At 40.9% G+C, this 16,178-nt stretch overlaps 1 protein-coding gene across 3 annotated transcripts in view; it reads left to right on the top strand.

Moving 5' to 3' along the window:
- xpo5 (exportin 5) overlaps nt 1-16,178 on the top strand; it is a 357,136-nt gene that overhangs the window by 15,254 nt on the left and 325,704 nt on the right. For all 3 annotated transcript variants that reach the window (XM_022232992.2, XM_022232990.2, XM_022232991.2), the window contains exons 4-5: nt 2,520-2,657; nt 3,157-3,339. In XM_022232992.2, the coding sequence (XP_022088684.2) occupies nt 2,520-2,657; nt 3,157-3,339 (321 nt within the window). The remainder of the gene's footprint in view (nt 1-2,519; nt 2,658-3,156; nt 3,340-16,178) is intronic.

Genomic DNA, 16,178 nt, shown 5'->3' with positions numbered 1-16,178 from the left:
ATAACGCAGCTCTGGCGTACGTTGAGTGCCTGATAAACACAATGGAACACAGCAGTTCACATGGACCATTTTGACGATAATCAGGAATTTTAAATATTTTTTTCATGTCAGGTCGAAACGCCATATAGTACACTTTACACATAATGTTTCACGTCGACGTGTTCCTGCAACATCCCCACCTTTCACCCACAATGCTCCGTGGTAAACACTGCACTACATCACTATGTTGTAGGTCTATTAAAGTCTCTCCATGCGTGTGCACAGTGTTCTCATTAGCATGTGTTCTCATTAGCATATCATTAAGGCGTGGAACAAAATACATTGACCATTCGCATGCGTGCGAACTCCAAGAACGCATTCTTTTGTTCAAGCTACCTCCAATTTGCGTGTGTGAGAATTTCCAACAAAAGGCCCGTCATGGTCTGTGCACACAGCAACATGTTGTGGCCCCCATGATGGCTCAAAACCTATGTGAACAAAATGTGAGGTCCCCGAAACAAGAATGGTGTTCTAACAAGCGTCCTTGGATAGGAAATAAAATTCTTGGCAAACAATGAACGGCGGGGAAAATTAAATGAAGGGCCACTCTTCTGCTTAAGACATTTATTTTTAATTTTCTGAAGTAGCCTTTAAGCACTGCATTCCACAAAGTAATACCTTGCTTCTAATCAACAAAAAGATATACATTGTAGAAAGTTTTAAAAGGGGTGTTTGTTATGGGGTCGAAACATCTTTCCAGCCTTTGAGGTTTGCCATTGCGCAATTATTTTCATTCAGTATATGGAGCCTGCCTATACCCAACTTGAAGAAAAAAAAACATTAGTCCTAAACGGTGTCAGCACTCTTCACACTAGAATAAGGGGAACGATTTTTAGCCTTACCAATCACATTATTATTTTCATTCCAGGTTGTATCCCTCCCCATCAGAGAGCATTATTGCCCTCACAAATTTGTTCTATCATTTCAGAGTTTTGTCATTGAGATCTAGGCAAAAACATTTCAGCCCCCGACTGGCTGCTCTTTTTTTAAATCTTTAATTTTTAAAAATAATCCTGCCTTTGCACATTTCAAAAGCAATCCGATACTTCCGCTTCACAGATTTTAAGGTAGGAATTTATGTTTATTTTGCTAAACGTTTAGCAACTTTTCAATTTGCCATTGAACTGTTTGGCCAACACACACACACAAAAAAGCCGCCGCTTGTCAGCTTCGTTTCTGCCAACAATAATGCATTTGTGGTTGTCTGAGTGTATGCCGGTGTGCTATTATTGACAACATACATGCACGACTTTCCAAAAAAGAAAGAGGGAACGCAGGGGAGATGGTTACAATTAATCACTGTGTAATTGTGAGAAATATGTGCATTTGGCCTCTTCAGCAGAAAATTTTTTCTTCCAAAAGGTGATTAAATGTTTTGTAGAAGAATTTCTTTATATAAAAGTTTAAGGCCTGGAAAATGCTATTTGCCATAATTTAATGTAGACCGGCTACCGAGCAAGTGTATGCATGTATGATGTGTACATGTATGATGTATAATCTTTACACAGTCTGGAGATTTGAACTAAAAAACAGGAAATAAATGCGTAGCTAGATACTGGCGTTTGTTAATTGACTCGCAGAAATCTTCGGTAAATATATGTACATGTATGTTGCTAGTTTAGATTGTTTGCAAAAATTCTTGCCTGACATTTTGTTGCCAATTTTGGACATCTACATGTACATAAAAATGCACCTTCAGTGCTGATATAATTTGATGGTTCCTGGCATGGCCCATTTAATATTTACCATTTTACTAACAGGAGCCAGTGTAATCTGTCGTACATGTTATATATTGTTTTTAAGTGACGACTTCAAAACTTCTTTTATTTCATGATTCTTCCCCCAGTGAGGACTGCCCAAAGGTGAAACATGAAAGGAGACTAGCATGTATTTTAAAACTGCAGGAATTGTCATTCTTTTGTTTTGTTTTACCATTTTGCGTGCAAGTTTTATTCCAAATCCTCATACTGTACATGTAGGTGTGGCCACCACACATTTCAATACTGGCCTGAGTTCAGAACAGGTGCTTGCATCCATGATCCGAATTGCTATACCAGATGATAGCTTTTCCAAACATTTTGTGTGGACCCCATCATGTTTGTTATAGCGATGTTCCACTGTACATGTATGTGTTACTTGTAGATTTTGGGGGATTTGTTTTCAAACAATGGACCCTCTTGTAAGCATTAAAAAGGGATGCCTAAAGAGAGGGGAAAATTAACATACATGTATAATAATTTGGGTCCCCAAAATGAACATGTATTTGCTTACATGCAGTTATTTGTGCCCCGATGTATACATGTGTGCATTTGGATCGTGGTTTCATGTTGTGGATGAGAGCTTTGACTTTTTAATGGTGCTGGTAAAAATAAACACGTATAATGATTTTGAAAAAGTGTGGGGGTGGAAAATTTTTGCTAACCATTATCATTAACTTTTTACGACTTTGTTCATGATACTTATTCTTATTATTGTTTTAGGGGACGCACCATCTTCTTGAGGAACAAATGTGTATCAAAGATGGCTTGTCTCGCATCATGGTGGAAATGATAAAGAGAGAATGGCCACAGAATTGGCCTTCATTGATGTCTGAATTGAACACACTTTGTTCTCTTGGGGTAAGACTGAAAAGAATTATATTCACTTCTAAGACTAAGTTTGCAGTTTATTTTATGTTGATTGCACATGAAACAGTACTTCGCAATGACAGAAAAAAGTTGCAGGTAACAGCCCACTTTGCTTGCGATTTTCCCATATTCATAATTTAGGGAAATATAATTTTTTTTTATCAAAGTGGTTTGAAATATTTTTGAAGCATACAAGTATCAGATAGCAATCAAAATGATAATGCAGAATTTCTCCATGTGTAATTTCATAATGTGCTACGCTTAAAGGATGAGGGTAACATGCACTTTAATTAACCAGTCACCTGATTTTTTGGGCTATTGAAAAAACATCAAAGATTGAGGTACATGTATAACAACCAGGTTTTTGGGAGCAGTTTCAGGTGTCTTAAGTTGGTAGAGAAAAATGCCCATAATTAGAAATGCATGAACTTGTACATGTATTGTAAATGTAGGTCTTGAATATTGTACATTTTTCCATATGCTTCACAAGGATACCCAAACAGAGCTAGTACTACTTGTATTGCTGCGTTTGGTAGAGGATGTTGTCACCTTTCAGAGTCTTCAGACAAGTCGTAGAAGAGATGTCCTGCAAGCCTTGACATCTCACATGGCCGAACTTTCCACATTCATGATACAACTGCTCAAACATCATGTACAGACTTATAGACAACTGGTGAGTATGTTGTTGAACAATGAAGGCAGGAACACCCTGTTCATTGCAGTGCTGGTATTGGTTGAGGGGCCATTCAAACTTTTCAATGTTTTACAAGTTTGAAATTGTTGTTGCCGCCATACACCCTCATCTGAACAAATATTCATGGAAACAATTCATATTCTTTTAGGTGACACTTTTTACCTTTGGTCACTTGGAGATTATGCTTTACAGTGTAGATGCACATGTGCATTGGTTTTGTGTCGTTGCATTGGTTTTTGTACTGTTCAGATAACACCTCAACCCTAACTCCCTACCCTACATGTACGTGTACATGTGTATGTTTCTAGTAAATAACCAGAATCATGCAGAATCCTCCAATTCTGAAGTGTTAAAAGCCCCATATAACCTGAATCCTGCAAAATCTTTCAATATAAGTTGATGGATACCACTGCTTGAATCTTGCAAAATCTTCCAGTGGGTTTAAGGCCAGTGTTACTTAAATTATGTAATGGTACATGTACCTTTTATTATCATGCTCCTTTTGAAGTTCAATGAACTATGTACTGGTAATTATTATTCAACATAAAGAGATTTACATTATTTTTTCAATGACATAAATAGTGGTGTAACATGTACCCACTGTGAAGATGAATATGTCCAAAATTGCCTTTCACAAGTGTACTTACATGTACCTTACACCATGAGGCTGAGTGCTACGAAATCAGACACCCCCAGGCTACCGAGCCTAAGACCAGATACATATACATACATGTCCCATACAGTACGCAGTAGGTGTCCACTTGCCATTCAGGGCAGATGTATTGTACATGATACATGTACAGTGTACATTCACCTGTGTGAGAGTACTGAGTACCAAATAATCTACATCCTCCAAAATCATATTTTGGTTTAATTTTCCAGCAGCCTCAATCCTCCAAAATCCTCATCTATCACATTCTTCATGCCTCAATTCTGCAAATTCCTCTAATGCATCAATTCTCAAGTGCCCTTAATCTGCCATATTCCTACGATAGGCTTTGAGGATTTTGAGGATTTGGGGTTGTTAGGTTAATAAATAGCTTTGTAGAGCACTTTAACTGGCATCAGTGTCATGTGTGCACATGGTGCAAGCCATGCTCCTGTCTTTGTAGTCAGATTCAAACAGGTGAACAATCCAGTGGTAACAGCTACTGGTAATATAGAGCGCTATCAAGAGGTTGCCACAAATAGTCCATTTTTTGTAGTGTATTGTAGGGGAACTGTCTACAAATTTTCATAGTGTGCAGGACTTTTGAAGTTAAACTCAACTGGAAGGGAAATTTTAAATTTCCAACAGAATGGTGTTTATCTGTGAAGCTGCAGCACGTTTTACCCATACTTTCAAACTAAGAAAGCTGAAAAAGATGCATGGATGGACGGAATAAAGTGGGTTGAATGGCCATGCAAAAATTGTGCTACTGTGGTGAGATGGAAGCACCATAATAGGTGAGCAGGTAAAATGAGCTGACCACAACTAAGCACTCAAGGCTATGTTCAAGGCATTTCAACGCAGACTGACATTGATGGGTTTGGCAATGCCCATGGGGATTCCAAGTTATTCGCATGGAACAACTGAGGAAAGCCTGTCAACCCTTGATTGCTTGCTGCATTGCACAAACTGAATGCAGCTAGATATAGTCTTACAACAAGTACGCGTACAAGAGTGCACCTCAATAACCCTGTCATGCATGTCCCTGATCCAGAACCCAGCTCTATGGACATAACTTTTTCAGGATGCAAATATTGGGAACAACAGAGTCTTATTGCAAAAAGCAGTGCTTGGTAAGTAACAATCTGGGGCATTGTCAGTGTCTTATGAAAATTTCAGCCGAAGCTCCAACCTGTACGTGTAGCTCAAGTCTTACAGAAAAATATCCTGAGGATGAGCAAGGATTAAACTTGAGCCACATCGAAAGAAACTTAGAATTGGCTATAGTAAACTGTAAGAATAAAAATAGTCTAAACTTTCAGACAATTCAACATAATTTGAAATCATTGCTAAAACAGATGCCACAGAAAAATGTCTGAACTACATGTACATGTACATGCAAACAGTCCCAGTGAGCAAATTCAACATTTAACAGTCCACTGCGGTCAACATATGCATATTTCCCTAGTGCTTTATTGCTATTCACAAAATGTTTTATCAGCCAAAGTGTGCCCCTATCAGTCCAGCACAGGCATGATCGCTGCCTCGTTCATCCTTCTTTATCCGCTTTTTGCTTACGGACGTGTCTGTTGACTTTCTCGATTTCATCAAACATTCCTTGTCGCTAAAACTGATTTGTGTTACCCTGATCAACCAGGCATGGGGACTCCCCCTTTCTCGTCACAGCTTTCCAGTCTCTTTTGGACAATTCTCCAGCCTGATAAGCTAATTGCCGCAGAGATAACCTCCTGCCACCACAGGGATGCCCTCACTACTGATCAACATGTCTTTGAACCTGCTCTGCCTCTGGCTTCAGATATTCGAGTAATCTTGCTCCGCTCCCCCTTGGCTGTCCGTGAATTCTCTTCCGGGGAAGACAACATCAACTCTGTGGCTAGCCTCACCCCTTCCTGAGTCCCGTCTATGTGTACTCCAGTGTGACATGATCCAGGTCTTGGGCCTCCCTACTGCACCGTCGGCAGGCCAAGATTCTGGGTGTCACTCTTCCTTCAAACGGCATGTGGCCAAACTGGAGACAACATCGCCCATCTTCTCAGTCCTCCCACTGGACTGCTCTTGCATAAAAACATTCAAGGTTCTCACCTCTGCTAAAGAGTGGCATCCTTTCCTGGGATGAGCTCGGAACTATTTTCAGTTCACCAAGATGGACACTGACGACTTTTTCTCCATCCTGGACCTTCCGTCAGCTGCCAAGGAAGAATTCATTTTGACTTGCAATCTTGTCTGTGCGGAAATTTATGAGGCACCCATTATGACTTTATTAGTACCAAAAAAGAAAAAAAAATAAGCAAAATAAGATATTTATGATGAAACTAATATATATAAGACAAAAGTGAAATAAACTTGTATATAAACAAATATATAAAGGTGAAAGAAGTATACCAGTATATAGGACAAAACCAATCTATTTTATAGGACAAAGTTTAAAGAGCAAAGTTTATTTATATAGGACGAGAACTAATAAATACACGACAAAGCTCATATATAAACGACAAAACTAATAAATAGAGGATGAAAGTAATATATAGGAAAAAACCAATATATATGTAGGACGAAACTAATATATATATTGAACAAAACTCAATTAATGTGTAACGAAACTAATGAATATAAAACAAAATTAATAAATGGGACAAAGCGCTGCCACCTCGACGCCAGACTGGTTGTGATATACCGTAGATCAATATGTAAATATGTGGAACGAAAACATAAAATAAATTGAATGAAACGTAAAACATATAAGACGAAGCACCATCTACCGACTGGTTCACTGACGCTTCTCCTAACGACAATGCAGAGCTTTTAAAAATGTTCTGAAGTGATGCGGAGCTTTCTCATTTGTTCCAAAATGTTAGGACCATACAGAACGATTGAGAAAGTCCCTCATCATGGTTAGGCCGCATATACGTGTACGTGTAACATTGCCATTTGCTGCTATGATCATGTGGATTGTGATTAACCACGTTGTTGACAGTAGGCCTCCGGCGCCAGGGGCACTGCTGCCATTGTCAGGCTTTATGCAAGGGCACCAGTAGCAGTAGGCCTAGGCCCTTTGCCCTGGGTATAGCATTAGTCGCAACTAATTCACGGAAAGCAGGGTTTTGAAGGAGATTGTCAACTTCTCGTACATGAATGTTCACATTAATTTCCAAATCTCGAGCCATGGTTCAGGATCACAGCTCCACTTGTTTTGACAAATCTCTTTGACAAGTAAAGTGTGGTAGTGTGCCCTTACAAAAATGTCCTATGAGGGTATCCCATGGGAAAATTTCCCATGGGATTACATAGTAAATTGGCCACCATGTAGCCTCGGATTTTTACCCATGGGATTTTGCCCATGCGTATTTCAAGCACCCCACGTAATCTCCCAATATATTCCCATGGTGATTTAATTGTCATATCCCATGGTGATTTTCCCACACATCCAATGGTGATTTACCCATGTGTCCCATGGTGATTTACCCTTGTGTCCCATAGTGATTTTCCCATGCATCCCATGGTGGTTTCCCCATTTGTCCCATGGTGGTTGCCCCATTTGTCCCATGGTGATTTTCCCATGCATCCCATGGTGGTTGCCCCATTTGTCCCATGGTGATTTTCCCATGCATCCCATGGTGGTTGCCCCATTTGTCCCATGGTGACTGTCCCATGCATCCCATGGTGATTTTCCCATGCATCCCCTGGTGACTTTCCCATGCATCCCATGGTGGTTGCCCCATTTGTCCCATGGTGGTTGCCCCATTTGTCCCATGGTGATTTTCCCATGCATCCCATGGTGGTTGCCCCATTTGTCCCATGGTGACTGTCCCATGCATCCCATGGTGATTTTCCCATGCATCCCTTGGTTATTTTCCCATGCGTCCTATGGTGATTTTCCCATGCGTCCCATGGTGATTTTCCCATGTCGATCGTCCCTTGCATCCCATGGTGATTGTGCCATGTCAATTGTTCCTTGCGTCCCATGGTGATTTTCCCATGCATCCCATGGTGGTTGCCCCATTTGTCCCATGGTGATTTTCCCATGCATCCCATGGTGATTTTCCCATGCGTCCCATGGGGATTTTCCCATGTCGATTGTCCCTTGCGCCCCATGGTGATTGTTCCATGTCAATTGTTCCTTGCGTCCCATGGTGATTTACCCATGCCTCCCATGGTGAGTGTCCTGTGCATCTCATGGTGACGGGCAAAGTCGCAGTCATCAAATCAACATTCCATTCCAAACTGTGTACTGTAGTTCATGCCAATGCTACATGTTAATGGCAGCAGCTAATGTGGTTTACAATACAACAAAGCCTCTAAGTGTACCTGTGTAGATACCAATCCCAGTGTTCTCTTGATGATTGCAAAAATTTGAATTGTGTTTGTGTGGTGTTTCCATGGTGTCCGCATACAAATCACATCCCATGTAGAGTATAAAAACCCTATGGTGTTCCCATGCTAATCATAAAAGCCCCATGGTGTTCCCATGCTGATCATAAAAACCCCATGGTGTTCCCATGCTGATTATAAAAACCCCATGGTGTTCCCATGCTGATCATAAAAGCCCCATGGTGTTCCCATGCTGATTATAAAAACCCCATGGTGTTCCCATGCTGATCATAAAAGCCCCATGGTGTTCCCATGCTGATTATAAAAACCCCATGGTGTTCCCATGCTGATCATAAAAGCCCCATGGTGTTCCCATGCTCATCATAAAAGCCCCATGGTGTTCCCATGCTGATCATAAAAACCCCATGGTGTTCCCATGCTGATTATAAAAACCCCATGGTGTTCCCATGCTGATCATAAAAACCCCATGGTGTTCCCATGCTGATTATAAAAACCCCATGGTGTTCCCATGCTGATCATAAAAGCCCCATGGTGTTCCCATGCTCATCATAAAAGCCTCATGGTGTTCCCATGGTATCCACGAAATGTCCCATGGTGATCACTTCAACTAACATTATTTTTTTGCCAGTCCCATGGCGTACGCATGGGGTCCCATGGGCAGCCCATGGGATCTGCACGGGACATTTTTTTTTTGGGAAAAGATTTCCATGTCCCAAAATGAAGTTTAGCAAGGAAAATTCTGAAGCATTTACTTATTTTTTTTTAGACAAGTCTCATTGGTGTGTGCACAGGTGCATAAAATGTCTGTGTAACTCTTTCCATGCTGGGTATGGTTAGTAGAGGGTGCTTCATCTTATATATTTTACTTTTTTTTCTATATTTTACATTTGTTTTATATATATTTTACATTTTGGCTTGTATCACAACCGGTCTGGCGTACTAATTTTTTACAATGTCTTGGAATACAGGAAACTTGACATAAATAAGCAATTGATTCAATTGTGATAAACCTTGAAACAAGGAGCAGGGCAAAGTGCTACTTCACAAATTTCACACATAAATTTATTCTCTTTTCTTTTAATGTTTCTATAACAAACATTGCACCGTCTGTATGATCTAGCTCGTATTCCAGTCGGGGGAATTTCTACAGCAAAATGTCTTCCTATCAGTCTACCTTGACCAGGAAGATGGGATGGTCTACCTCTAGATCGATACACTGGCAAATTTGGTGCATGCAACTCTAAAATTTCACTTACCAACATGTGTCTAAATGTCAAAATACTGTCAGTGCCACCAATTTCCTCATACACAAGATTAGAGTGTACAAGAGCAACATCAAGCAAAATACCATTTGATCGATTTTCTGACTGAACGGTGCGACGATGCCAGCTGGTCTGCAATGTCCGCACCCTTCATCCCCTCATTATAGTCGAGTACACACCTGGGTTTTTCCGAAGCGGTGCCGTTGCTGTTTCGTCTTCCAGTGGCGGCCATCTCAGATGTATGCATCGTGGACATCATAGGGACATCTTTTTTTGTCTCGCCACACCAAGGCTGTTCTCGTCCAGTTCTTGCACTTGAACACCCGCTATGCCTTGAAAGCCGTGTCGGTGGGGGAAGTTGACATCAACCGTCCATTGAATGGATGAAGTCTTGACCTTCTTCTTGGCAGGCCTCCCTAATGGTGGCTGCCCATTACATGTACAATCACTGTCACTAGTTTCAATCTCTGAACTACATGTACATGTATGCTCAGATTCCGACGTGAAATCTGAACCATTAGTCGCTGTCAAAATTTCCTCTTCACTCGAAGACATTGTGTAACGAAACTGAAGGGCCTGATGATGATCACATCATCAAGTGATTTATTATTGATTTTTCAATATTTATTTCAGCCCATTGACTTTTTACACATTTTCGAGGCACTATTTTCGTACCTTAGTAATTGTTGATCATCGTCAAACTTACAGCAAGCACTAACTATAAAACAAAGATAATTCTGAAGTATTTACGTCATGATGATGTCATCACGTGATTTATTATTAAATTTTGAATATTTAAACATTCTGTTAAATATATAAAAATCCATGTAAAATCAACCGTGGCCAGGATAAAATGTGGTCTTGAATTCGTCTCGTGTGGGTCAAATCAAGTGACACTTCCTTCCGGTTGAAACCGGAAATAGGCTTTTGTTTAAAAGTGGTAAAAGGCATTAAGTTTTTTCAACGGAATTAGTCAGTGTTAGTGCTGTGTTGAAACCCTGCTTATATCTTGAAGAGGAAGTGCTTCAGGCAAATAATGAGCTCATTTAGTGATGACGTCATCAACAATTGCTTTTTTCATAACATTATCAACATTATTGAAATGTCAAATGGATTCTACTTTTTCTTTGATTAACCACTTCCTGCCGGGGACTCCGGGATCAGAGATGTATGGTTTATATTGGTGGCCGGGGTCTCCGAACTCGGACAAAGGAAACAGGGCCCTGTAACAAAAGACCGTACTCCGAACAAAAGACCAGGCTGCTGGGCATTACCGGCATTTTTCACTCTCAAAAGTGGTGATAATCCAGCCTTGTTTTGAAACCCTATACCAGGGTTTGGGGCATTGAGAGTGAGCGGATTACCACCGGGGACAAAAGCGCTCCACCACCGCAGCGATGAGCCACACAGCACCGCTGCATGCTAATCTGGCCCCTATTGAAAAGAGGTCAGCAGTGCACTGAGCCAGGTTCGTGAACAAAAGACAGTTATATAACACCGCACAATCTGGGCTCTGTTTACAAGGCTACAGGCCTGGCTGAAATACTCGGGCGTCAATGAAGGTCAAATATCAACTTAGAGTAGTGCCTGAAGATTACTTCGTGCGGCTATAAACGACCGTTAAATGAAATGAAGAATTTTTTAAAGGATTTTGAAAACGGAAAAAATGATAGTCATGCCGGCCCAGCATCATCAACATTGAAAAATGCCCTGGCACAAAGTGGTTTAAAAGGGGCATGACACCTGATGATCTGCGTGGGGATGTTTTAAGTGCTGAACCCCAAACAGGACGGGTGATAAAGTCAATGACAACACCAGACCCTTAACTTGCAGATCCCACATGGCGTTGTTTGCCGATGAATGTCGGAGTAGTTTCAAAGTGTATATCATACAGTACAACTTTCTAGTCACAGTTATCAAAAGTGAAATTCAGTTTTGCGCCAAAATGTTCAAGATAGTGCAACAGATTTTTTTTTTCTTAAATTTTGTACACAGAAAATGTGAAATGTGCAATCAATTATTGCTATCTTATCAAAGAATTTTGTTTTTTTAGAGCGACAATGCATATTTATGATTATGCAAATAAAGCAGGGTGTGCAGACCCATGTGAACGGAGAATACACTCTGGCCCTGTATCTCCTGATGTTCATGACCAATTGGGTTCATATCTGCAGATATCTTGAGAAGGGGGTGCTTTAGAGGAATATTGACCTCATGTGATGATGACGTCATTAGGAGACAAGTCATGTGACATTAAAGTTGCACTCCTCAAAGCACTATATCTCATGAAGTGCATATTCGATTGGCTTCAAACCTTGCAGATATCTTGAAAAGGAACTGATTTAGACAAATATTTACCTCATGTGAAGATGACCTTATTAAGTGACAAATCACATGACATTAAAGGTGCATACTTTAAAGTACTATATCTCCTGAAGTATATGTCCAATTGGGTTCAAACTTGGCAGGTGTTTTAAAAGGGAAGTGTTATAGACGAAATCGACCTTGTGTGATGATGACGCCATCAGATAATCATGTCATGTGACATTAAAGGGGCACTCTCCCAGGCACTATGTCTCTTGAAGTGCATGTATGACTGGGTTTCAAACTTGAACCTTTCCGGGCGTGATCAAATCATTTCACCAAAAGGTTTATGCTATAATAATAATAATAATAATAATAAAGCATTTATAAGGCGCACTATATCTGCAAAGCATTCAGAGGCGCCAGTCTAGGTGGAAAAATGAAAAACTCAATTGTGCATTCATATTGAAAAAGCTTGTGCGAAGAAGAATGTTTTGAGATGATGCTGAAATTGCTTGATGTCATGTTCTTGTCTTAGATGATCCGGGAGTGAGTTCCATAAGCGTGGTGCAATTGTAGAAAAAGCCCTGTCTCCGGCACTGGCCAGCCGAGTCTGGGGAACAACTAGGGTATTACTTGTTGACCTCAGACCCGGCCTGACAGAGCGGAGTTGCAGCATGTTTGCAAGATAAAGGGGACTAGAGCCGTGGAGTGTCTTGAATGTGAAAAGGAGGATCTTGAACTGAATTCTGTATTTGATGGGTAACCAATGTAGTTTGTTGAGAATGGGAGTTATGTGAGCTGTTCTTTTGGTGCTCGTTAGAAGACGTGCGGCAGCGTTCTGTACAAGTTGCAAACGATGAATTGTACCGTGTGGAAGACCGGTGAGCAGGCTATTGCAAAAATCAAGTTTAGCAGTGATAAAGGCATGAATGAGTTGCTCTGCTGCGTTCTGAGAAAGTAAGTGTCTGATACTTGCTATTCTTCTTAGATGCATGTATGATGTCTGACAAATCTTGGACACATGTTTTTCAAAGTTTAAGAACCGGTCAAACACCACACCAAGATTGCGGGCATCCGTACTGGGTACCAGAACAGCATCGCCTATTTGTAGGTTTTGGATTTTGTGTTGAAGTTTTGGCGAAGAAATAATTATGAACTTTGTCTTATGTGGGTTGAACCTCAGGAAATTGTCCAGCATCCACTTCTGGATGTCGTGCAAGCATGTGATGAGAGAATCGAGCATCTTTGTATCATCATCCTCAAGGTTGGGACTGAATGAAGTATACAGCTGGGTATCGTCTGCGTAAAAATGTGACTGGATAATGTGTTGCCGAGCGAGTTCCCCAAAAGGCGTTGTATAGAGAGTAAAAAGGATCGGACCAAGAACGGATCCCTGGGGGACCCCATATTTAACCTTAATCACACCTGAGGATTCCCCTTGTATCTGAACTATCTGGTGACGGTTACTAATGTATGAGTTAAACCAATTCAACACTGAACCCTGGATGCCAAAACAATTAGAAAGTCTATGAATAAGTACTGAGTGATCGATGGTGTCAAAGGCCGCTGAGAAGTCCAGAAGTACGAGCAGCACGGCTTTTTTGTTGTCCACGTTACACATGATGTCACTATGAACTTTGAGAAGGGCCGTTTCGACACTGTGACAACTTCTGTACGCAGACTGCTGATTTTCACGCAGCTGATATTTTGATAAGTGTGCATTTAGTCTTCCTGCAACAACTTTCTCAATGACCTTTGACACAAACGGCAAATTAGATATTGGACGATAGTTTTTCATATCATTACAGTCCAAGGATTGGTTTTTGACGGTTGGGGTGACCAAGGCCGTTTTGAAGTTGTCTGGGAACTGACCAGAGTCCAATGACATGTTGATCATCCTGGTTATGGGTTCCACCAGAACAGGCAGATTCTTGACCAACGTGGTGGGTAAGGGGTCCAATCTGCAGGACTTGGCAGGAGCTGTCTTGATTATCTTTTCAACTTCCTCAGTAGACACTGGTGTGAAGGTTGTGAACGTGGAACTTGAAGGCCAGACTGGATTTACCTCAATTAAGGGTGCTGCTGGTTGTGGATTATTAATCAGTATGTCTTCTCTGATCTGCTCAATTTTCTCGGTGAAGTATGCGGAGAAACTAGATGCAAGTTCCTTTTTGGACCGTATGCTCCTGAAGTTTGGGCCAGTTGCCTTTCATGTTACATGTAAGTTGATTTATGATACGATAGAGTGCTTTTTGATCGCCCTCACAACTTTGTATTTTGTCATGGTAGAAGGCTGATTTTGCTTCTTCAAGAGTTCGTTTACACAGGTCTCGTTGCAATTTGAAACGGTCATAATCAATTTGCAGACGAGATTTTCGCCATTTTCGTTCCAGCTGACGTCTCTTGCGTTTTTCAGTGGTAATTTGCTCCTTGTACCAGGGAACAGCAGGTCGGGTCAACCAATTTGACGAGTCTTCAAAGGTGCATGGATGTCTATTAACTGACTGAGTACGCGATTGTACTGATCAGTAAGGGTCTCTATCGAGGTGGCAGGATCGGTGAATAAGGGGATTGCAGTGACGTCACTCGTGAACTTGTGCAAGTGCTATAGCTTGATTAGTCAAATTTCAAAAAGCGAAAAAGCCATCTGTTCTGTTGGCAACAGACAGAAAAGCTCTAGTTTTTTTCTTCTTCTTGTGACCAAAATCCCCTTTGTTTTGTACACGTTTCTTCGACCACACACTTTAGTCCTTTAGCAACTTTGGATCTTCATCAAACTTACATCAATGAAGAACCTTTGTACAAAGATGTGCATAGAACAATGACGCCATGATGACGTCATCAAGGGATTTTTTAATTGAATTTTTAAAATTTATTCCAGCCCATTGACTTTGTACACGTTTTCAAAGCCCAGACCGCATTGTATGGAACGGCAAAAGGGACAAATGTTTAAAATCTCTAATCTGTGGACATTCCGTGATAACAATAATGTTATGCATTGTAGTTTGTATTGTACATGTCTGGTTAGGTAGAAACCTTGCAGATAGTTGGGAAGGGAAAGTTTATAAAAAAAGAGATTGACCTCAGGTAATGACAGTGTCATCAGTAACTTGAGTAAGAGTCATGTGAAATTAAAGGTGCATCCTTAACCCCTTCACGGCGGGATTATTTTGACCTCGACTGCTGGGCTGTGGTATGTCCTGAATGGAGCGTTTTGTCTAGCAGCAGGCCCCATTGAACCAGCAGCTGCATGGTGAATAGACTATATGTGTGGTACATGTATTTACTAATCCTCACACAATGGTGCGGTAGTAGCAGTCCTCAATAGCGAAGGGGTTAAAGTACTATATCTCCTGAAATGCGCGTCCGATTGGATTCAAACTTGGCAAGTATTTAGAAAGGGAAATGTTATAGACGGAAAGGACCTCATGTGATGATAGCGTCATCAGGTGAGAAGTCATGTGACATTACAGGGGCACTATTTAATACACTATCTTGGGAAGTATGTGTCTTTTTCTATTTTTCTGTCTCTTACATACATGTATGTATATTTTATATATATATTTCATTATTTTTATTAGTTTTCGTCTTTACATAAATCACCTTTTTCCTTCAAATGTACTTTTGTGCTACTGATTGGTTCATACTTTATGCATTAGTTTCATCCTATATATACTTCTTTTGTCCTTTAATATTTCGTTTCGTTTAGATCATTTCACTTCGTCCTATGTATATTTGTTTTGTTTGACCTTTTTTTGTACAAATAAAGTCATAAAGGGTGCCCCATAGAAATCAACCTATCGTGGACAAATCCCAAGCCGAGCTGGAGTCCATTCTAGCTATACTTGACAAAGTCTCATTAATTTCAACATAACCTGTGTCCCTTGACCTCGGAAAACTTTCCCTCCGGGCCTTTGATGAGAACATCAGTGCAGCCTTCGAACAGTTCTCATGCATACACGTATGCATCTGATCATCTCATGCATATGCATCTGATCACCTCATCCCGCCATGCTAACACCACGGCAGCATGCACGTCCTGTGCCCAGGGGTTTAGGATACTTTACAGAACCCTCCCCCTCTACCGCAAAAACGTCTTTGCAGGTCAGTTCACCGAGATCCTACAATAGGAGGACAAGCGAAACAAGGCAGCCTTCAGCCTTCATGAACTCCACTGTCAAGGGCTGCTCCACCTTGCCGCCGGGGTTCCTGCTCTACCTTGAGCTCTTTTCGACCCCTGACCTTGTGCT

This window comes from Acanthaster planci, linkage group LG01 (genome assembly GCF_054643075.1).
Source record: "Acanthaster planci isolate LZ-2023a linkage group LG01, COTS_SCS, whole genome shotgun sequence".
Lineage (NCBI taxonomy): Eukaryota > Metazoa > Echinodermata > Asteroidea > Valvatida > Acanthasteridae > Acanthaster > Acanthaster planci.
This window is presented reverse-complemented; position numbering and strand designations above follow the sequence as displayed.